Source organism: Perca fluviatilis, chromosome 22 (genome assembly GCF_010015445.1).
Source record: "Perca fluviatilis chromosome 22, GENO_Pfluv_1.0, whole genome shotgun sequence".
Taxonomy (NCBI): domain Eukaryota; kingdom Metazoa; phylum Chordata; class Actinopteri; order Perciformes; family Percidae; genus Perca; species Perca fluviatilis.
The window spans coordinates 8,499,061-8,522,129 of record NC_053133.1 but is presented as its reverse complement, the minus strand read 5'-3'; the positions used below and the strand labels follow the sequence as shown (position 1 = coordinate 8,522,129).

The following is a 23,069-nucleotide window of genomic DNA, read 5'->3' as shown; positions in this document are numbered from 1 at the left end:
GGACGCATTAGGACTATAGTCTCACATTGCCAGACCTTCATCCACAGCGCTGCGGAGGAGGGTCTGGCTAGTCCACACAGCATTCCGGGATACGAGAAAAACGTGCTCTGGTTTATTAGCATTTCTTTAAACCAATCACAATCGTCGTGGGCAACACTTAGCGCCGGACGGAGCCATGGTGCCACTGCAAAATACTTTAGCCTTGGGAAGGAACTTGTTTTAGTGGAACATGTGTACATTCAAACGTTTTAGTCGTGCAACAGAAAACTTGGACAGATAGACTAGCTAGCTGTCTGGATTTACCCTGCAGAGATCTGAGGAGCAGTTAACCATAGTCCTCAGAAATCCACCGGAGTTTAAAATTCCAACACAAAGAAAGCGGAAGGTAACGGACATCCGGCTGAAAAGAGTGTCATCTGGCGGAATTTCTGGAGGCACTGGACCAATCCCGGAAGTGGATCGTCATGGATATAGACCGTTCTCTTAATACATCCATGATATAGACTATTAGGACTACAAATATCCAAAGCAAATGTCATATAAATCCAGCTGTTGCTTTTGAGGTGCTTTGACATGGACACAGGTGTTGGAAGAACAGACCAACAAAAGACAGAAAAGACGGAACAAAGTCAGAAAGAATTCAAGAAAACTTTTGAACATTGTGCATGAGAGGTCCCCTATTAAATATTAGTAGTCATACTAAAAGGGAAAAGGATAAGATCAGATTGTCTTTCGTGGATGCAAGCTGGTACAAACATATTTATTGAGTAGTATGGTTGGAGTGATTCTCTCTGTTTTTTTAACTTTATTATTTGAAATGTATCTAGCTGCTCCAAAGGCTCTGTATGGGGTACAGATAATAGAGATACTATTATATTTTCCAGTATATAGATATATAAATATCTTAAATCTGCTTTGTAGCTCGACTGTTGATTCAGTCTGGTGCTGATGCATTCTGCTGCTGTTTTGCAGGTTATTTTGTGTTGCCACACTGTGCAGTTGAAACATTGGTAGATTAAAGAATCATCCAGCACAGATGGACTGTATTATAAGGACTGTATTATAAAGAAATACAGCACACACCTGCCCTCTACTGGCGCAAAATGTGTGCAAACACTCTATATATATATATATATATATATATATATATACACTGTATAAAAAGAAGGCAGGTGTCTGGCTCAGCTGAGCAGATGAGGGGCCAGTCGAGGGTCTCGTTTCAGCTTCTGATCAAGAGTTTGGTACTTCTGAGGAGCTGCTTCCTTGTGCCTGGAACAAACACACATAAATAATCATATACACACACCAATGTCTGCTAATTTTTCTGCAGTAACAGCTAGCCGACCAATGCTTTTGCATCATTATACTACTTTAAATTGTTAAAATGCTTAAAATAAATGAATCTTATTAGTATAATAATATTTTTAAACTGGAAAATACTGATGATCTGTGTGTGTGTGTGTGTGTGTGTGTGTGTGTGTGTGTGTGTGTGTGTGTGTGTGTGTGTGTGTGTGTGTGTGTGTGTGTGTGTTTGTGTTTGAGTAAGTACATGATGAGGCGTTTCTTGGCCACATGTATTTGTAGTGTTTTCTCAGAGCAGTAGGTCTGGTACTCTTTCTCCTGCAGTTCGGTCATGTTGAGCTGGTTCTTCTGGTACCACTGCTGTTTACTCTGCAGCTCTTGAGTCTCCTGAACACAGATTTAACGTTAGTTAGCGTGCCCCAGAGAAATCTTTTTCTTTCGAATGGCTGAACCCAGCTCCCTCTGAATGGTCTCCTCTTCACAAATACCAATGAGGGTCATTTAAAATGATGATTTCTCCAACAACAGTGTTCTTCTTTTTTTAAAGTTTGGTTGTCCTGCTCTGTGCAGAAGCAGTAGTAAAACGATGGTTCCTGTTGTGCTTGTTGTAGTTATCCTCATTTATATATGACTAACCATCTGCCTGACTCAATCATCATCGATGGCACTGCTGGTAACACCTGAAAGTTCCTGCAACATGGATTTAGTGTCTGAGCAGTGCCTACATTTAGTTCCAGGAACTGGTCTACAAAGCGGGCAGAGAAGAGTGGAAAACAAAAGCAAAAACCTGTGACATACAGGTTCTGCTATATTGTTTGGATCTCTCTTTTGAGATCCCAAAACACACCTGCAATTACAGCTGTAATTACAGCCGTTTCGTTCCTTTTGCCAAAAGGAACGAAACGGAGATCTTAGAGAATGTAACTTTAAGTTCCTGCAGTGGAAAAGGAGTAAATTTGTTTCGTACCTTTTCATAGCGTTCCTGAATGAGGTTGGCGTGGTCTACCAGTCTCTGTTTAAACTCAGCCAAACAGTCCTGGTGGATATGCTTGGCGTCTCCGGCGCTCAGAGTCTCTGCGTTGTCCAGCCGGATCAGGAGGGGAGCCAGGATATCCTTCTCCTTCTCCTGCAACCACCTCTGCTCCTCGGCGGCCAGATGCTCCTGCGACAAGCAAAGAAAGTGTTTTGCTTTCCTGAAGGTGTTTTAGCCTGCTTGGTTGTATAGAACTCTACTTTTGCCAGACATAAGTGGCTGTTTACCGTAAACTGAATTACATTGTTAAATGTGACGTTTGTGGCAATTTTAAATGTAATTTATATATTGAAATGTTTAGTGGGTAGGACAATATATATGGTAAATAGGTAAGATGAGGTAGGTCGGTAGCACAGCCTTCTCGGATCTCCACCGTGTAGGAATCCTCTGTTTCAGGTAAACTGCATTTAAAAACTTACTTAAGTAAAAGTATTAGTATAAAAATATACCTAAAGTACCAAAAGTAAAAGTACTCATTATGGAGAATGGCGCATTTGATAACAATATATACTGTATATAATTGAATTATAATTATTGATGAATTAATCTGTTCATCACTTTAATGCTGAAGCTGGTAAAGGTGGAGTTAAAGGACTACTGTATATTATATACTGCTCGGTAGTTTAATCCATTATAAAACATCATCATTTGTTAATTGAGTTATATTTGTGTTACAGTTATGATCTCAACATTGAAAAGTAGTCAAAATTAAAGTAGTAAAAAGAAGTACAATATTTACCTGTGAGATGTAGTGGAGTCGAAGTAGAATAGTAAAGTAGAAGAAAAAGGAAAATAAAGCACAAGTACCTCAAAAGTACCTGAGTAAATGTACTTAGTTACATTCCACCACTGGTAGGTAGGTTGGTAAGCATAGTTTAGTAGGGTACGGTAAAGTGGTAGGTAGGGAAACAGTCATCCACATAATAGCAATCAAACTGGGAATCTGACACAACCATAACGTTTGTGTAGTTTCAGTGTGAGTGTGTGTGTGTGTGTGTGTGTGTGTGTGTGTGTGTGTGTGTGTGTGTGTGTGTGTGTGTGTGTGTGTGTGTGCGTGTCCGTGTGCGTGTGGGTGTGCTTGCGTGTGTGTCCCACCATTTTCTGTCTCTGGCTGCGGGCCCTGGCAGCTCCGGTTGTCGTCCATGGGGAGAACTCAAGCTGAACATCTCTCTCTTCCTGCTCTCTGCAGGCCACAATGTCTCTCACCTGCTCACACATTAAAGTCCTTAACTCGAGTAAAAGTAGCAAGAGCACAATGTTCTATAAACTCAAGTATCACAGAACCTGCCGGGGTAATTAACTGGGAAATGTTTGACAAAAGGATTGGGCAAGGACTGCCAGTGGGATGTGTGAAGGTTAGGCCAGACTTAGTCTAATTTAAAAGATCTTTTCCAGACATAATCTTCTTAGAATAATGTGTATGATATCAAAACTGTTTGTCCGTCAATCAGAAATCCAGAATCTATGACTATTATGGGTTGTTACCTCTGAATTGGGACTCTAGCTATACTTTTACTCCAGGTGACACGGTTACCTCTTGCTTAGACTCTTTGATTTGGAGAACCACCTTCTCCTCATCCTTCATCAGAGCCACCAGCATATCATACAGAGCCAGGGTCTTAAGAGGCTTCTCCGATGGATCCACCTGAACCCCCACATACAAACAGATGCACACAGACACAAAGTTATTATTGGAGTGTATGATCTCATAGAATTTTAGTTAAAAAGGCTGTGAACTCTACTGTTTATATTATTGTGCGTTTGTTGTCTATACCTGAAAACTGGAAACCATGTCAGGTGTGAAGTCCTCGGCCTTCTTATTTTCTGTTGACTCTCGCGGTTTGATGAAGCTCCTCTTTGAAGAGATAAATCGGTGATCCTCTAAGTGATAGGTCAGCTCAATCCGTCTTTCAGCCAATAGGAACACTCGCTGGGCCACGTCTTTGTTGGCCGGTATGGATCTGTTCCTGTGGAAACGCTCCACCACTTTCTGTTTACACACACAAAACCCCACAGAAACCCACATTGATGCACATAGAAATCCTGTCTAGTTTAACCTAGAATTTTGCGGTTGTGTGCTTCCGCTAACCTGTCAAATTGCAGTTTACTGTCCAGGCTAATATAGTCTATGTAGTGAAGACTTTAAGGCAATTTAATAAAAAGGTATCAAGTGCATTTTTGGGGAAACATGGATGCTTCACACATCTTCAACAAGGCAGCACAGAAGATCTATACAATCATCACCGTTTCAAATTTGGCACCTAAGATCCATCCATCTATCCATTCTACTTTTTTTTTTAAACATGAAGTTTTATGGTTTTAAAGATTTATGTCTTCAGTAGGAATCAATGGGCTGATAGCCACAGACAGAAAGTCAGTATTAAGAGACGGACTTGTCTCTCAACATGGTGTTTTTTTGTCTTTTCATTGAATTTATTTATTTATTTATTTTTTTTATTCAATGTTTATTTGGCAGGGACAAATGCATAGAACATTGCTTTATAAAGAATACAAAGTAGATGCCATGCATACAGGTTTATAGCCATGACTAATTTGCAACCCCTGTCCCTGGTTAGGCTTTTAAAATTTAAGTAGATAAGAAAAGTAAACATTTTTTTTAAAAGTGCTGGCCAAATACAGTTATTATCATATTATGTGCCCAACATGCAGTGGAGACATGTATCAAACACTGTTAAAGATGTATGGTGAATAACCTAAAAAAGCTCCCAACTACTGATACAATTTATAAAATGATGATAAAACGACTCCCGTGTGAATTCCTTTTTTCCTGTTACATATTTTTACCTCCAGCGGTCGGTCATCCAGATCAAGGCCCAAATCTGATTCTGAAAGCTGAACAAAGACGACGTGCCGGTAGTAGAGAAAGTCCTTCCGGCCCTCGTAGAACTCCGTCATTTCACATGGTGACTCCACCCTCCGCACCAGATCGTCAACACGAGCACTGCTAAACTCCATCTCATGCTTTGTGTCTGTGCTCAGGGAGGTGTAGCTGTGAACTGAGCAAAAACAAACATCACTCAGGTGACTGACTTTACACTGAGGAAACAATATTAAAGATTAAAGCCCTGATCCTGGTTAACTATGTTCCTGCACATTTCCCCTCTCAAACTTTATTAAATGCACGTTCCATGAAGCAGTTGCTGGACAAGACGGTGAATGAATTCATTAGTCAGTATAATTTCTTATTGTGATGTTTAATAGTTAAGATTCTCCTGACTGAATCACACTTTTTAATGTTCTTGTTAGAATCTGTTCAGCATTTTGTATTACCAGAAACCTCTATTTACAGGATTAAACTGAGAAGTCCGGCCCTGAAGTACATGCCGTGTGCAAAGCTCTTGTTCAAAGACATTGTTGTACTTTACTTTTTTGTTATCACAAAAAATAATAAACTAATATAAACTATTTAATACATGGTAAATATCCAGTAAAACTACAAACTTGAAATGCCACTGCTAATTAAACATCAAGAGAAAGTAAAATGTTTTTCAAAAGATTTAATATTTTTTGTTCCTGGAGCTATTTCACCCAGATCTGTGATTTAAAAAAGAAGACGTTTTTAGCAACTACAAAACCTGCTTAGAATTATTAGTATGTAGTGTGTGACTGCGGCACAGCAACTGCTTTTTACAATGTGTGCTCACAAGTAAGGAGGATAACAAAAAGAGATCTTATCCTTCAAAAAAAGATGCTCCACATTCACTGTGTTTAAATTCACCTCTGCCCCCTGCAGCTAGTCTGGGTGATTCTGTTTGTTTTTTGTGTGCTAGAGGTGAGGTTAAAATGTGTCTTGATGAGATGCGAGGTTCTAACTGGACAGCTGCACAAAGAAGATTTACATAAAAGGTGGAAACGTCTTCCACGTTTGAAGCGTTCTGTGGTTAAGTTGTTGGCCTTGTTGACCTCCCTCTCCACTAGGTGGTCCTTTCTGTGTTGATACCACTCCTTCACCATGACGACCTCTGTGCCTTCAACACACACACCACACACACCACATGTTATGCACAAACAAATTCCAATGTCATAAACCTAAATTAAGTAAATTTTTCACATCTGTAGGGACTATGGTAATAATAATAATAATAATATGCTGAATTATTTTTCAAAAGTCAAAAGTTTCTCTGAAACACTCACAGTCCAGGTCTTTGTAAGCAGTCAGTCGTGTGTCCATGCCGTCTGACCGCAGGTAAGGTGCAAACCTCTCATGCTGTGCTTTTCTGTAGTGGGTCACCTTCTGTCCTCCTGGCCAGCGGGTCTCCAGGTCTGAACGAGGAAGCAGAGGCTGCAGTTTGTGGAGGATTTAACAGCACCAGCTTGCATGTGTTTGGTTCAGGTTTGTATTTTCTTTCTCTGCTACATGCACTTTATTTGAATAATACTCAGATGTTTTATTGCATTAAGGTTTTTATCTTGTGGTTCATTGTTGTAGTAACAGCAATATAACAATAAAAATAATGATAAGATAATATGATATGATAATAATATAACAATGATATGATAAAATCATCATTATTTGTTTATTTGTTTGTGTTTGCACATACAACTTAACCCTCCTGTTGTCCTCGGGTCAAATCTGATCCATTTTCAAAAAGTTTCGATATCAGAAGTGTGGGTTTCTTTCAAACCAAAATTTAAAACAAAATAACGTGGATGGTTCCATACAAGGCTCTTCACAAGTTAAGTCAATGATCAGTTCACTACTTTCATTGAATTTGGGTTTTTTATTAAATTTTATAGCATGTAAAAATTGATAATAGAACGTTGAAAAACGTAGGAAAAAATGTCAAAAAAGCACAGAAAAAAGTGACAAAAAAACGTATGGAAAAGTGACAAAAATGTCGGGAAAATCTTGGAATTTGTTTTTACATTTTGACCAAGAAAAACAAAACGTTGCATGGTTGACGGGGAAGACAACACAAGGGTTAAATGACTTGTATGTATACACTTCCTTGGCCAATAAAGCTGAATCTGATTATGTTTTTGTCTTGATGCTTTTATGTCAGTTTTTGCTCTGACCCGTTGACATCTCCATCTTTATAGATGTAATGACAAATAAGCATTAACTCGACCTTGAAAACAAACAGGTAAAGAGTGTGGGGGGTAATGTTCAGTATCAGTACCCCCCCTGCTGCACCGTCAGATGGATAGAGCTCGTGTGGGTTAGTTACTGTACCTTTTTTTTGGATTGTGATGTAATTGACCCAGGATCGTGGCATCTCAAAAGCCTGGGGCTGCTCATCTTCCTTTATAATGAACAACACATTGTTGAGTTTACAAATAACTTAATTCAGGGGAAAATCTGATTTCAGTGTCAATGCTTCTTTTAGCTGTAACTCTGGTAAATCGTGCCATTATTTTCTCTCTTCTCACCTCGGACGGCATAAATTCGTGTTTTTTAATGAATTAAGTTGGTGTAAAAGGACTAAGGAAAAATGTTAGTAAATGCTGCAGTTGGAGACATTAAGACAACATCTGGGAACTGGGCAAAGCTTTTGGTCTTTGTTTTTCTATATTTGTCTTATTATCAACAAATCCAAATGTGCAGATCCAAAACAACAACATGTTAGTCCATCTCTCAATACTTTCTGACTTCCTGTCTGTGGCTCTCATTTTCAAGCACATTGGTTCCTACTGAAGAAGTTAATCTCTAAACTTTCATGTTTAAAACAGTCTCAGTAATTTCCTAAAGTTGCTGGTCACTGTAGTTTTTATCTATAAAAGAGGAGAAAGCTGGAGGGAATATGTGGGATTGAGTTAGGATCATTTTAGTCATACCTGCTCTGCTTCTGAGTCTTGTTTTAAGTGTAATTATCCACAACATACACACATATGTATATACACAAATGTAAAGCTACACATACACATACAGAAAACACACATACACACCTCCTCATCATTGCTGATTTTTCTCATCATCTTACTCTCCTTTTTCTTCAAGACATCTGAAATCAGCTGCTTTTTACTGGTTGCGCCGTACAGGACTGGCTCCCACACCTTTAAATCTTCCATGTCATACACCACATCCTACACACACACACACACACAGAGAAAACATATAGCATATTTCTAGTCTAATGATTGTTGTTTGTGATGTGTTGATCTCTAATGACTGTAACTGAATATTGTGTCTGGAGTGGACATGGACTCACAGCGCAGCCGTCCCTGCAGTCCTGCATGTTGACGTAGTAGTTGAGATTGTTCCACGCGCTCTCGATGCCCAGGAAGTTGTCGTTGTCAGTGGTGTAGCTGTTCCCGGTCAGAGGGTCGATGAAGAAGTTCTCCTGGACGCTCCGACTCCCTGACAGCACCAGCACCCAACAGTGCACCCTCAGTCCTCGCAGGGGGTCCGCAGGTCGCTGCTCACTCTCCTGTTCATGAAGAAGAGCTCAAAGGTAAGTGGAGGGAGAGTAGAGACGGACTGGTTTTGTATCTAACTTTCAGCTTTATTTGACAGACCTTTTCTCGTGTGTGCTGTGATGTCAGAACAAACAGTTAGTGACTGTTGATTTGATTCCTGGTCTGGAGTCCATGAGCTACCTTGCGTTATTTTTTATCAGTATGGCTTTTGTTCTTGTTGGTTTTACAGTAAGATCACATTACCTGCTGTAATTTTTGTTCCTGAAGCAACGCAGCTTCTGCATCCTGTTTCTTCTTTTCTTGCTGCGTCAGAAAGTGACTCTTCAGCTCCCTCAGAGGTTTCACTGTGTATTTATTCTCCTGTGAACCCTGCTCTGAGATCACACTCTGCAAACACAGAGCACAAGAAAGCAGACATGCTCATGTCTGTGAGTCAACAATCTGGGAGGAAACCCATGTGTTCAAGCTGTTCACCACCTTTTCTATGTACAGTAGATATGCAGTAATGTACACTGCACTTACCTTGACCTCAGTGTCCAGCAGGGGGCACTGCTGCAGGCTCTGGTCGAGCAGACACATCTCTTTGACAGCGTAGCCGCTGACGCAGTAAGCGTCGTAGTTGACGCCAAGCAGCAGGCTGCACAGCAGGGCGGCATATTCAAAACATGTGGCTCTCTGACTCTGCAGCACTGAGGTGGAGGAGAACAGGTACCTGGGCTGGGACAGCAACACACGAACCTTCAGTATCACTCATAAACGCTGAAGGTGCATGTGGATGTGTATGTGAACACATGCTCAAGAATTATGCATTTAGCTGCTTCTCCAAGCTACCTCGTGTTCTACAAGTCCCAACTGCACAATCATTTCTCTTATGGAGGTTTATTTTTTTTTTTTCATCCACCTTTCTGAAACCCTGAAACATGTTCCTGAGGTGTTCTGTCCACATACAGTATCTACTACAGTACTGTCATTTAAAATGGGGCTTGCACTAATTCTACACATAAAGGTCAGTTAGGTGTCATAAGTTATACAGTATATTGTCTTCTGTCGCTCTGGAGTTTTGTTAAGTCTATGAAAATTACCCTGATGACATCATAGTGACATCATCAGGATTATCTCAGTTCAGGCTTGAGAAATTTTGAACAAGTGGGGGTCTAATGAAAGATGCTATTGAGTTGCATCATGGGTAGTATAGGAGCCAGTGTTCCTGAAACTTGACTCCTACTGGAGACTAAAAGTCAGGACAATTCTGCCTCCGTTGCTACAATTTTGACCGTTTAGTGACTTTAGGGAAGTCCAGCACTCAATGGCTTTTTAGAATTTAACAACTTTAGCTCCCATTAAGTGTTCATAACACACCACCAGGTACAATGATCAAATAAAGTCTAGGACTTGATTGTTCTAACTCTGACATCGTCTGATATGATATATGTCATAAATACATTGATATGCTGAAATAAACCAAACCAAAATGACGAAGACTTATGAGAGCTGGTCTTTTTTGTTTCATGCGAAGCACTTTGAATTGTCTTGTTGTTAAAAGGTGATATACATGTGGCTGGGTTAACTCAGTTGGTAGAGCAGACGCACATATGTAGAGGTTTACTCCATGACACGGTGGCCGCGGTTTCAACTCCGACCTGCAGCCCTTTGCTCCACACGGAGCCGCTGCTAAATAGCCTCGGGAAGGAACTTGTTTTGGTGGAACATGTGTATGTTCAAAAGTTGTTTAAAGGCAGTTACACACCAACCAGACGGCCAACCACACTGAAGAGACGAGACGTAATACGTCTCCATAACAGTAGGCGGCGCTAATCTGTATTGTTGCCCAAAAAATGAAAACCGGCAGCTGATTGGATGAACGCGTCACGTGGGTTTGTTTTCTCCAGAAATTCAAAGCCAGACTGTCATGGCGGCTCGTTCAGAATATGATCTCATATTGTACTAAAATAGTTCACTGAAACATGTTTCTGAAAACATTTTAAGCGAGAAATAGGCCATGCAGTTGCTGAATCTGTCTTCATTTCAGATCAACAAAGGTCAGTTTAAAAGATTTTCATCAGATTTTGAGAGACTAGTCACGCTCATTCCGCTCGCCATTTCCCAACTGCCCTGTCTCCGACTGAACAGTCTCCAACTGAACATGTCAGGTCGGCCAAAATGAAAGCCGACAGCCCCTCAAACAGACGACGGCACAGAACACATGGAACAGACTCGAGTCACCAACCTCGCCAGACTGTCCAACGGCCGATTATCGGGTTAGTGTGTCCTATCTGAGAAAACTCAGCCCAGCTCTTGTTCTTTTAAAAAAATTTGGATCAAATTTATGTGTCTGCACCAGTGTTGCCTTTCTCACCAGGTCAACAGGCGGGTCCAAAGGGTCCAGAGACAAGAAATTAGCCACAAATGAGGCGCAGCCCTCCCAGGTGAAAAGTTCAGGGTAGACTGTCGGTGTGGGCCGAAGAGTCATGGACACAAACTTCTGAATGTTATGAATGACAAATATACACAGGTATTAGACAGAGGTACATATAGTAGTGCTGTTTAAAGATGTAAGGACTAGTTGGCATTTCTCTTCCCCGAGAGAAAGAAAATAAAAAAAGGAATGATGATTTCTACTGAGTTGAGATGGATTGTTAATGTTACCTTAACACCACATTCGTTGACAGGGCAGAGCAGCAGTGGTTTGCGGCTGGGAAACAAGTGTGAATACTGACGCTGGAAGTTGTCGGCGATGGCCAACAGTCGAATCTCGTCGGGGGAGTTAACCCTGTAGGACTCAGGATACAGCTCGTCTGCCTTGTCCAACTTCAGGCTGGTGAAGCACAGGAAGAGAATAATTGTTTTATGGTCATAAGGCGTTATACCCATAATCACACACAGATCAGATTATCAGATTATATCTGATATTAATATGAGGGAATGCAATTCAAGGAATGAAGTCTTGAGTACATGAGTTTGTTTTTTGAGGTCCCAAACTATTACTCTGGAGCAATTTATATGGGGCTGCAATTAATGATTATTTTCATTAAAACGATTAATCTGCCAGATATAATCTTGATAACTGTTTTGGTTATCAAATGTCAGAAAGTTGTGAAACAGCCAATTACATTCTCTTAGAGCCCAAGTAGACATAAAAACTATTTCTGTCCAAAGGTCCAAAAACTGAAAAACCCACTCTATAGTTATAAAGTAGTTTTACTTCAAAATTGTTACCAATCGATTAAATGACTGATTGTTTCAGCCTTAAATGTATTAATAGATAGATCTATTAAACACAACAATTAGTAATGGATGGGTTATTTGAAGACAACTCCTGGCCTCCTTCGCTGTGTGTGGTGTGTTTATACGTCGTGGATGCTCACAGAAGCTCCTGAGGAGCTGAAACATGGAGATTACTGAGCGTTTCCTTCAGCTCTCGGTCGTCGTCCTCCTCCTCCTCCTGTGACTCTCCAACTCTGACTTGCTCCTCACTGTCTGACTCCAGTAAGGTCTCCATCTTTTATGAAAGTATTCAATGTAAAGTGTATACAAACACACAGAAGGAACCAGTCAGAAACACAGATGTTATCATGAACCCGACTAGCAGCTCATGATGAGTCATTACTTGGGACTATGCACACAATTCTGAAAACTTGAAGCAGTATCAACAAGACTTCAGACTATTAAACTCTCAGCACAATTCCATAGCTTTCAATCATATACAATTCCTAAATCAACCAGGACTGTCACTGTAAGTTAGAAATCTTCCAACATTGATGGTTTTGTATATTATAAAACTGTGATACTTACAAAAATGACATTGTAAAAAGTGATGTCAGGGTTTTCACTACCATTATAAGGCTTAGGTGCAGCACCCAAGCCATTTTGGGAACCGCCTAAGCCAAATAAATAAATAAAAACTAAATTACTTTTTTCAGATCTAATGATTGTAGTCAGTCCCTATAGTGGACTTCTTCAGCAAGTTTTATCTTTAAGCTTTTTGAGTGTTATTTATTTATTAACTGCTCTAACGTTTACAATAATTTAGACACAGATATAGTGGTAATAATTGTCCAAAATTATGTGAAATTGCATTTTTTTTTTTCTATGTAACATTTTCTTGAGGGAAGACCCCTAAACTCACCCGCCAAATATGTGCACCTAACTCTTCCACAAACCTAGGTAAAACACTGGAAGTACTTATTATTATTAATATGCGTGTAACTTTATATCATTGATGCTGGGGAAAACATGAGGCCAATCCTAGGAAAAAGTAACGTTAGTATAGTTATATATATATTTTTTTTATTATTGTATTATTGTATGTATCAGGGGCGATTCTAGGATCAGACCTTTAGGGGGGCTCATCCATGGGCTCATCCCCTAATGAGAATGTGACACAAATATAATGCATGCAAAATTGTTAATCCCCCTGCTAAATCTTTTATTTCATTAGCCAATAATCTCTAGCTAGCTACTGAACAACATCAGCTAACATTTTTTGACACTATTAACACTATAGTGGAGCTAAACCTGACACTTTATAAGTCACAGTGATAACGACCAATTTCACACAATGTTCTAGCTAACATTCAGCAATTTTAGTTGCTTACGTTTCAATTTGGGATTCTAATCTGCGCCATTAAATTACCAACTCCTTCTCTGGGGACTATCAATTTTACAACAGCACTCCTGCTCTCCCTCTGACAGATTAGATAGAGCCTCAGCTAAAGGCGGGAGTCTGGCACCATAACCTCCGATTGGCCAAAACTACATTTCTGTCAACCCTGGGTCAAAGGTGCATAGCATCGGCCACAGACACACAGGATATTAAACCTGTTTTGAACCTGTAATTTTTTGTCCTTTGTCACTAACAGACAAGTTTGAAAACTCTAACTTGAAGCACCAAAATTGATTTAAAAAAAATATATTATTATTATAATGTATAGGGGGGCTGAGATGAAATTTTAGGATGGGGGATTGAGCCACCCTAAAAAGGGTCTAAAATCGCCCATGAGTATTGTTTTCTTGTATCTAGCTAGCTAATATGTTCTGTTTTTGTTACCTGCCTTTAGGGACTAAGGTAAATTCGCATTCTTGCTAACTCGTTTAACGTTACATCTTCATATAACGTTAACGTTACTAATTTTCATTAACTTGCCTTGTCCCTATAAATAAATCAGTAGCTATCTAAAATTATGAATAAATAGTTGACGTTACAGGGGACATTATAATTCTGTATACCCAGGCTGGAGAAATATGTTTAAAACCGCTAGCTAGCTAACGTCACCTTACCAGACTAACGTAGCTAGCTACGTTACCAGTGTAAAAAAAAAAGAAGAAGCACCGGTTGCGTTAATAACTGTGGAAGTTGTGGAATTTGAGTTAGCCTAATAATTATTATAAATATATAAATATTATAAACCAACGTATAACGCCGCCTAACGGCGTTTGGTTATGTTAAGATAACGTAAGCTAACGTAAAGCTTCAAGTTAAAATAAGGCATAACATTAAATGGGTTATTCAAATATATATTCAAATATCCTATTCAGAGTTGTAGCTACTCACCTAGCTAGTCCAATAGAAATGAACGGGGTTTTGTTGGGAAAATATTTTCTGTTCAGCAAACTGACCCTAACGTAGACGTAGACGGGATTTGGTTAACGTCGATTCCTTTTGAACGATTGAAACTTGGAGCGTTGTTGTACTCGGTGTCCATGGTAACAGACAGACGTGATGACGTAGAAATATGTTGCCTTAAAGTGCTCTAAAAACATTTGTAGATTCCCCTTTTTTTCAGCACACAGTCTTGCCGACTTTGAAAAAACAAACAAACTTCATATATATTGGCATTCCTCACAACTTCATCACTTTAAACAATGACATGGACATGTGGTATAGCTACATCTCCCATGTGTTGCATCAAGTCAGCACAAACTTATCATCTGCTGCTGATCACCGATGCATGCTAATTTTCCAAACACTTCCTTGAAAATGATCAACATAATCAGTGTTAAAATCTATGCTAAAGTAAATCTAAATCTAAATACAAATACCATTTGAATCATGAGTTTAGACGCGCGCGTACACACACACACACACACACACACACACACACACAATTGAAATTATCATTAAGTTAACCGAGCACCTCTCTTACACGATTTCACACAACATGAAACAGGGCGTGGCAGACATCACTGATGCTGCATCCATTATTTTTACAATCTATGGTCTCACCCTACTTCGAATCCTGGCTGTGTTTTAACTGCTGCAGCTTTAAATTTGAGATCAAATTTGGGATTTAGCACAGACACAACATAATTTAGAAACACTAGTTAAAGTGGTCATATTATGCCTGAATGAATAGACTGTCGGAAACAACTGCAACACATTCCGTTTTGTGACAGATGAATGGATAAGATGATTAATTAAATACAAGGGCGAAGTGGAAGTAGAAATGGATCACAGATAGAAAGAATTTGGGAAAAGAAAGCAGTTAGGGACATACAGAAGGTAAACAGAGACAGAATCTAATCTTATCTAACACCATAGTTTTCATTCGAAGGCTTTATTGCAAAATCCTGGCCATGAAAATATAGGACAGGGACACAGATGATAACTAGATGAAATGACACAGTCTAATGCAATGATTCTCCATTTCCTCCCAGCAATACCTATTAGCCTCGTATATGGTAGCTACAATAGATACATCCCACCCCTGGCTGAATCACAATCCTCAAGGGTTAGGGGTCCCCTGGGCCACAGCCTATTGCTAACATTTCTTGTTGGAAAGTCACAAAGAAACTACAAACAGACACAAAACTACCAAATAGAGATGCAAAACAAGTAGTAACAAAACAAAACTACCATAAAGAGACACAAAATTACTACAAAGAGGTGCAAAACTACCATATAGAGAAGGTGTCTGTTTGAATTTGTGATTCTTGATCTGATGTAGGAGATGTGGGGGGCTTTTACATATCTGTGCCCAGGGCCCCCCCCCTTGTCTTATAATCTGTCCATGTCTACAGGACGTACAGTATAGTGCTCACTCAGGGGAGCAGTATCGTCCGGCAAAGAGAACGCTCATGGTGGGGTTATGTCGGATGAAGAAAAGGAAGGGGTGGTCTGCGATGAACGTGGCCGGAATCATTGCAGATCGTTCTGATAGGACAGCGGCATTGGCAGCAGCAGCCTCCGTTCCTTCCTCGTTGACTTCTACGAAAGCCTTGTGGACGACTTTTGATAGTACCAGGTTGTTGGCAGGAGACATGCCTGTCAGCACAGGAGAGCAAGAGAGAGTCCATTGCTTTACCATGCACACTCAGTAAATCAGTAGCCTAATGCAGACTACCTCGTGTTTCGCATAATTGATGTCATGTTTTCGGCATGCTTGATTTCAAGTGCAACCTTTAGGGCCAGACTGATCATTTAATGACATTTCTACATGGAAAGTGGCATATGTCTCACCAGAGAAGTCACTCAGTGTGACGTCGAAAGCGTCCACAATGCCCATGCTGGTCAGGACATCTTTTAAATCATACGTCTCCTCCATCTTAAATCGAGGCAGCCCCACCTGGACCTCAGTTTGGCCCATCATGTCTGAACGAGTCCACTCCACAAATTTCTCATAAGTTAGCTCCCTCTGCAGCTAGTGTGGGTAGAATAACAAGTATTAGTCTTTTAAAGTTTAAAACTGCATTTGTTCACTGCGTGTTTATATGTGTCCTACCTTCTCCAAGCCTGTTGTGTCGTCCTCTATCTCATCGGGCAGGAAGATGAGCATGCTGAGCTCCTCCCCTTTATAGAGCATCTCGAGGATCTGTCCAAACACATTACGTTTTTTATTTTCATCTGATTAGTTACATGTATGGAGAATCTTTTAAAAATCATAAGTCAGATGGTTTTAATCATTGATCATTTTCAAAGTGGAACCAATTGTTAATCACTACATGCTATTGGAATCTGTTCTTAAATTACTGAAATATCAGATTGCATGGCAGACAAACAGGCATGGGAAAAACCATACTGTTAAAAAACATGTACATTACCTGGCAGTTGGCCTCAGGAATGGCAATGAGAGGGAATTTACTTTTCTGCCGCATCATCTTCACCGACTTAGTGTCATTCTGAAGACAGCAAACAGAACATTCATTTTTGTTGTTGACATAGGTCCGATTTCATAGTTCAAATAAAACATTTTATTATTACGATGGAAGCCCGATATCTTTACATTTTGTATATCTGGTGAAAAATTTCACTAGACAATGTTTCCTCGGACAAACACCAAAGGAATGTTCTGGGATCAAGCGCATAATGGCAGGGGAACACATCTACGGGATATTTTTCAGGATAATCCAGAAAATCAATGACCAATGGGAACATATGCATTGTCCTGACACTTCTTTTTTTTATTCAGGGAAGAATAGGACTAAAATTGGCTTTTCTAGTCTGCTGCAGTTTGCACACCAGTGGTTTCATTGAGCTGCAGCAGCTCAAACTACAAACATGGTACAACATAATAATAAGTACGACTTTCCATCCAGCTAAATAACTTAGCTTTGTAGCGGTCCACTATCAGAGTGTCCTGCACATTCCAGCTACAGCATTACAGTGCTCAGGTAAACGGTGCACTATCATGCTAAATGATTAAGTGTAACAGTTTCCTAACCCAGATTGTCTGGATTTGGAAACTGTGGGCCAGACGGCTGCTTTTGCCCCTTAGTGTTTTTCCATCCAGTGCTGGTTTTGTGCAGTGTTACCTTGTTAATTCTAAACTGCGCATCAACTGTAGAATCCTCCTTGAACTGTTGGTTCCAGTTGCCTTTGAAGTAGATGGCATTGACCAGCACCAGGATAGTCGAACCGTCGACCACATTCTGGACCAACAGGTCCTTGATTTTACCTGGTGAACAGTAATGAGCAAAGACATCGTCATTAAGACAAAGACACAGACACAAGCTCAAGGTTTTCATCCAAAGCTCAAGAAAATTTGATTTCTTACTCTACTGCAACTTCTCGATGTACTAACACTACTGGAAAAGGAAGAACTAGAGAGGCACAACATGAGTAACAGAGCACTCAAATACAGAATCAGAAAACAAGTCAAATGGTAGAAAATTGCAGAAAAGAGAAACAACTATTATAGAAACCCATAGAAGGACACAAAACATAAAGTAAATGTGGGTCAAAAATTCCCTCCCTGTGTCAGTGGGTAGAGCAGGCACACATGTAATGAGAGGTTTATGCCTCGACGCAGAGGTCCAGGGTTCAAATACGACCTGTGAGTATTTCCTGCATGTCTTCCCCCTCTCTCTCCCCTTTCTCACCTAGCTGTCCTATCAAAATAAAGGCAGAAAAAGCCCCAAAAATAATCTTTAAAAAAAATTCCCTCCCTGATAGTGATATTTAAATGTAAACAAAATCTTGAAACAGTGCTACCTACATGTACCTACTTAAATTATCATGTACTCTCTTGTTGGATCTTGTAAGAAGAATTGCATTGTCACTAATTAAAGTCTGGTTGGTTGTGATGGTTTTAGCAGTTGAACTAAAAGCTTCACATTGAATGCATTTAACCAAAGGAAGTTTTAAGACATCCATTTCTTCCTTTCGCTGAGGCAAACCATATATATATATATATATATATATATATATATATATATATATATATATATTAATAGCATTTATTTGCTTGATATAGGAATCAAACTGGGAATGGAAACTGCGAATGTAATGCTGTATGTGACCTCATTGTAACATGTAAATATCCTAGAGGATTCATGGCTGGGGAGGATTAAAAGACACCAAAGGCAATGCATACAAATAAAACTATCATCAATATCATGTTTTTGTGCCCCCCTTAGTAAAGTGATACATAACACAGAGTATTTACTAAGTAATTATCAAGTTGTTCCTGATTTGTTTCTCACTCATTTCTCAATGAACTAATCATTAATAAACCATTACCTAATCATTAGCTAGTCTATACAATTTGATAAGGAGTTACTCAATAACTAATGGTTCACTAGCAGTTAGTTCCTCATTTGTTCCTCAATTGTTACCTGCTGACTACTCAAGATTTTGTGTAATTTATTGTTAACTGTTACTGGCCACAGATTTAGTTTCTAATGTATGTAATATATACTCATAAGTTTGTGTGTTTGTTAATGTGAGATCAACCTTGGGTCTGCTCCTCCACCCAGCTGTTGATGTTGACCCTGGCAGCATCTGCGTTAGCTTTGAAGTCCACAGACTCCAGCTCTGCATTGTAGTGCTTTCTGGTTTCTGCCAAGAAATCCTGGAATCATAAACAGCACATTTGAATACTCACGCCAAAATGAAATACTCCCATTACCCAATTCACAAACAAAAGACACATCAAGGCATACTATGTAATTTACATGAGTTTCATTTGTATGTTGACAGTTTTAAGTTCTAAGAACATAGTAGAACAGATTTTGTAGAACAGCACTCTTTTATTTTAAAAATTGATTTCCTGAGAGCTGATCATGTAATTTACACACACCTCAACAAACTGGTAGGACTGCTCCCCGTACAGCCTGTTGGCAAGACTGAGGGCATACGGAGCGTCTGCCTTGATGAGCTCACTCAGCAGTTGGGCAAAGCTCGCATGGACATCATCTTGACCATTCTGGGGTTTCAGGCACTGCAAACAGCCACATATTACAGTATGTTAATATGGATCAGTGGTGGTCAGCTTACCTGTTAAATGATGAGAACGGACACCAAAATCATCATTAACCCTGGTGCTCCATGATACAGTTTTGCATACACTGTGTTGAGGACACTATTACCAAGGGAGACAGCTAAAAACTCTTAGCACCTTAAAAGCAATTTACATTCCATGAGTCCATACTGTAAGCCAAAAATCTAAATTCTGTTCCAGAGTCAGTTTTTTGGATAATGGTATATTGGCCATTGTTTCTCAATTGGTCTATGTGCTAGAATGCTGCCCAGTGATTTTGGCGTCAATGTTCTCATTATTTACTGTAATTAGAATGACTTTCAGGAAAACCTCCCACGATCCAGATGTTTTCAGAAGTTTAATTTCTCTTTATGTTACCCGCAGCACCTTTTAGAAAGAATATGGAAAAGGCAAAAACAGACCAAACAAAAGCTTTACCACCATTAAAATAAATATTAAACAACCCAAAAGGGAGATTTTTTTAAAGCATTTACACAGACAATTCCATACCATTATGTTGTTTTACACCATCATCTTCACTGTGGACCAAAGAAAAATTTGGATGGTGTGTTTTTGTTGCTGTCTCTCCAGACACTGAATTTTCCATCTGCACAATCATTCTACTGGTTTTGCTGTTTTAAACTTCACATTACACTTCATATTTTCAAATTCTGTTTTAAAAGATGCAGCGAGATATAGAAAATAAGCACGCAAACCAGTGGGAGATTAAGTGTGTAAAACCAAAATCTCAGATTTGCTCACCAGATGGCCCCACCAAGCCTTATCATTAATCATTCCTTTCATTTTGGGTTTGTTACCACCTTGAGTAGATACTGTGGCAGTCTGCTGGTCTGCTGTATCTGCGTCCGCATCTGCATCCGCGTCTGCATCTGCGACTGCATCGCCGACTGCACCGTCGAATGCGTTTGCATCTGCTCTGCTCCTGTCTGCTTCGGCTTCTCTGTCTCGGTGAAGCAGAGGACCTGGGGGTGCAAATGGTAATTTCTCTTATCATTAGGCTCAAGTTCAACATTGTCTGTGTGTGTGTGTGTGTGTGTATGTGTGTGTGTGTGTGTGTGTGTGTGTGTGTGTGTGTGTGTGTGTGTGTGTGTGTGTGTGTGTGGGTGTGTGTGTGTGTGGGGCAGGGCAGGGCAGGGCAGGGCAGGGCGGGAGGGGGGGGGGGGGGGGGGGGGGCAGGGCAGGGCAGATTGATGCACAGGTTAACTAAAACTGAGGCGTTGCAACTGCACTCTCTGGTGACTAAATAAACCTCTCTACAGCCTCATGTTGAATCACATACACACCAAGGCATGCACGTACACACATGTTTTGCTCACCCTAACTGATGGCTCTCATTCATGATTACACTCTTTTGTTAACCGAGAAAGTCAGAAGTAAAATTCTATTGTAAAATCTTAACGCTTTACACTTACAACCACAATTTATAACCACTATTAAAAATAAACTGTGAAGCTGCCCTGTGCTTTGGCTCTGTTCTATTTATGGCTCTAATCATCTTCTTCACATCTGGCTCAAACATTGCTACATCGACATCCCATGTGTTCAACAGCAGGGAACAAAACCACACATGCATAATTTATCCAAACCAGTCAGGTTTACAGTGTATCCAATAAAATAAACCAAATGATGAGGCAACCCATTTTGCAACTCCCATTCCTATGTTCCTATACTACAGCATATGCACAGTGCAAGGGTATGGTAATACTGTACAATTTAGTGTACAAACTGATCCTAGCTTTTTGTCCCTTTTTTTTCCTTAGTGTTTTCAATTATAGTTTCCTTTATCTCAGACAAGATTTGTGATTTGCATAGTACATTGCTGTTACAGCACAGTTTCACTGTTAAGCTCCCTCAGTGGTGGATGAAGTATCCACATGCTTTTAATTACTAGTTACAGTAGCAATGCCACGCTGTAAAAGAAATTCAAACATTAAAAATGTTACTAAACCGGCAACTACATCTAAAACTAAATGTAGCAAACAATACTTTATTTATCTTTGAAATTAAATGAAGCAGAGGTATGAAGTAGCAGAAAATAGAATGGAAATACTCAAGTAAAGTATAAGGACCCTAAAAATTGTAATTCACTGCAACACTCGAGTAAATGCACTAAGCTACAATCCACCACTAAAATTAACATAAGACAGGACCATAACGTTCCCATTTTTGCTTTCCTGTGCTCATCATTTCTGTGGTCTACAGCTCACAGAGGAATTTAACTATTCATCATCTTACTGTAATCCAAGGCAGAACAGAACAGATCCTTGCCATTCCTGATGACGCAGGGAGACAGAATGAATAGTAATGCATGTTTGGGCACTTTCCCCTGCCACACCCCACTCTGCCAGACAGTTAGGTCAAAGTGTTCCCAGTGGAATTTTGGACCAAAACCCAACAACAAATAATTTACTTATGCTTTTAATATTACTTGGGAGATGCCTTTACTTTCATTACAGTAAGAAAAACTAAGAATACCCGTGCACAAAAAAAACAACATACCCACACCTTTTTCTTTTGATGCAATAATTTTGTTGCGAAATTCCAACACCATGATGAACAACATCTGACTTAATGGGTGTGCTTACATGAGAACTGTAACTTTTTAACTGTTCATTTTCTGTGTGCGTGTGTGTGTGTGTGTGTGTTATACCTCTGACATCTGTGTGGCTGTGTTTCCTCTGGCTCCCAGCATCACCATAGCCAGGGCTGAAGAGATGCTGAAAGGGGAGTAGAAGATATTCCCCGTCTTGTTGTCATCATTCAGCTTTTTAAACAAAGCCAGAGAGAAGGTGGTGTTGGCCTTGGCTGTCTTGGATGGGGTTGATGCCGTCATTGTGTCTGATGCAGAGCAGAGCATTATTCATCACATTATAAACTGTAGCATATATTTTTATCTGATAAGTTGCCCTCTCCTGTTTTGACAAGATATGTTTCGTTGATTATGTAAAACACAAATAGCTTTTTAAGTAAAAAGTAGAGGAAGCTACTAAATTCATATTATCCTTTTTGATGAAATCCAAGTTTTCAGCCTCTTGGTTTGATTTGCCAACTATTAAATAGTTTAAAGTCTTAAAATACAGCTTGTGCAAACCTTTAGAATACACTTTTGCATTGGTATTTTATTTTACAGTTTGGTAGAAATTTGTAGACCAATCCCCATTCCTAATTTATCATAATCATTTCACTCACCGATACATGTAAATCTCAATCGATTTAGATTCTTAAACAAAAATGAAATGTCACCAAACTCACCAGAATCACAGATATTGCTCACCACTACTCGACCACTGTTGCCTTTGGAAACCAGCTTTAAAGGGTATCAATCAAGAACTGTTCCTTGCCTGGTTGACCCCTGTTATCTTTTGCTATCACCCTTCTAACCTTAACCCATCAAAATCAAATGACAGATCCTGTACTTACTGACAGAGACTCTTCTTCAAGGGAACAAGTGATCTGGAATGATTCAGTTAAAGTAAGACGTGTTGTGTTTGAGCCACCTCTGTGTGATTTTACAGTCTGACACACCCAAGCACAAGAAAGTCTGGCTACAGCCTGAGAAAGTATCTAGAAATCACACCCATCAGTGAAAGACACACCCACCCATGTTATGCTTTGGGTGCATGTCTTATGTCAAAGGGGGT

General features: G+C 39.7%; 2 protein-coding genes across 5 annotated transcripts; both read right to left on the bottom strand.

Annotated features, from left to right (window-relative positions):
- Nucleotides 1-423: 423 nt before the first annotated feature.
- On the bottom strand, nt 424-14,381 carry ccdc135 (coiled-coil domain containing 135). Of its 3 annotated transcripts, none has more exons than XM_039790143.1 (18): nt 14,265-14,381; nt 12,079-12,212; nt 11,360-11,528; nt 11,070-11,195; nt 9,236-9,430; nt 8,957-9,100; nt 8,506-8,724; nt 8,243-8,380; nt 7,530-7,599; nt 6,491-6,619; nt 6,196-6,324; nt 5,141-5,352; nt 4,110-4,325; nt 3,870-3,980; nt 3,431-3,541; nt 2,270-2,464; nt 1,550-1,689; nt 424-1,269 (listed from the first exon to the last, which is right to left on the bottom strand). In XM_039790143.1, exons 2-18 carry the CDS (start codon nt 12,210-12,212, stop codon nt 1,182-1,184), a joined length of 2,526 nt encoding a protein of 841 aa, XP_039646077.1. In that variant the 5' UTR covers nt 14,265-14,381; the 3' UTR covers nt 424-1,181. The 3 variants fall into 3 exon arrangements, with proteins under 3 accessions (XP_039646077.1, XP_039646079.1, XP_039646080.1); XM_039790145.1 differs by having other exon boundaries at nt 14,330-14,347; XM_039790146.1 differs by lacking the exon at nt 14,265-14,381 and adding an exon at nt 13,309-13,326.
- Nucleotides 14,382-15,248: 867 nt separating this feature from the next.
- On the bottom strand, nt 15,249-22,968 carry LOC120552258 (leukocyte elastase inhibitor-like). 2 transcript variants are annotated; one of them, XM_039790137.1, is made up of 10 exons: nt 22,681-22,957; nt 22,079-22,266; nt 20,229-20,390; nt 19,228-19,368; nt 18,882-18,999; nt 17,462-17,604; nt 16,751-16,828; nt 16,432-16,521; nt 16,170-16,350; nt 15,249-15,974 (listed from the first exon to the last, which is right to left on the bottom strand). In XM_039790137.1, the coding sequence occupies exons 2-10, from the start codon at nt 22,259-22,261 to the stop codon at nt 15,748-15,750; spliced, it is 1,323 nt and encodes a 440-aa protein (XP_039646071.1). In that variant the 5' UTR covers nt 22,262-22,266; nt 22,681-22,957; the 3' UTR covers nt 15,249-15,747. The 2 variants fall into 2 exon arrangements, with proteins under 2 accessions (XP_039646071.1, XP_039646070.1); XM_039790136.1 differs by having other exon boundaries at nt 15,748-15,974; nt 22,849-22,968.
- Between the last annotated feature and the right edge of the window lie 101 nt (nt 22,969-23,069).

Bases quoted from the DNA above. Each gene is read 5' to 3' on its own strand.
- LOC120552258 (XM_039790136.1), bottom strand. From the start codon at position 22,261: ATGACGGCATCAACCCCATCCAAGACAGCCAAGGCCAACACCACCTTC. The intron at 19,000-19,227 runs GTGTGTGTAAAT...TTATGATTCCAG, and splicing joins AGTCCTACCAGTTTGTTGAG to GATTTCTTGGCAGAAACCAG. The intron at 16,351-16,431 runs GTAGGACACATA...TACCCACACTAG, and splicing joins ACACAACAGGCTTGGAGAAG to CTGCAGAGGGAGCTAACTTA.
- ccdc135 (XM_039790143.1), bottom strand. From the start codon at position 12,212: ATGGAGACCTTACTGGAGTCAGACAGTGAGGAGCAAGTCAGAGTTGGA. The intron at 6,325-6,490 runs GTGAGTGTTTCA...TGTGTGTTGAAG, and splicing joins TGCTTACAAAGACCTGGACT to GCACAGAGGTCGTCATGGTG. The intron at 1,270-1,549 runs GTACTTACTCAA...TGTTTGTTCCAG, and splicing joins GCCAAGAAACGCCTCATCAT to GCACAAGGAAGCAGCTCCTC.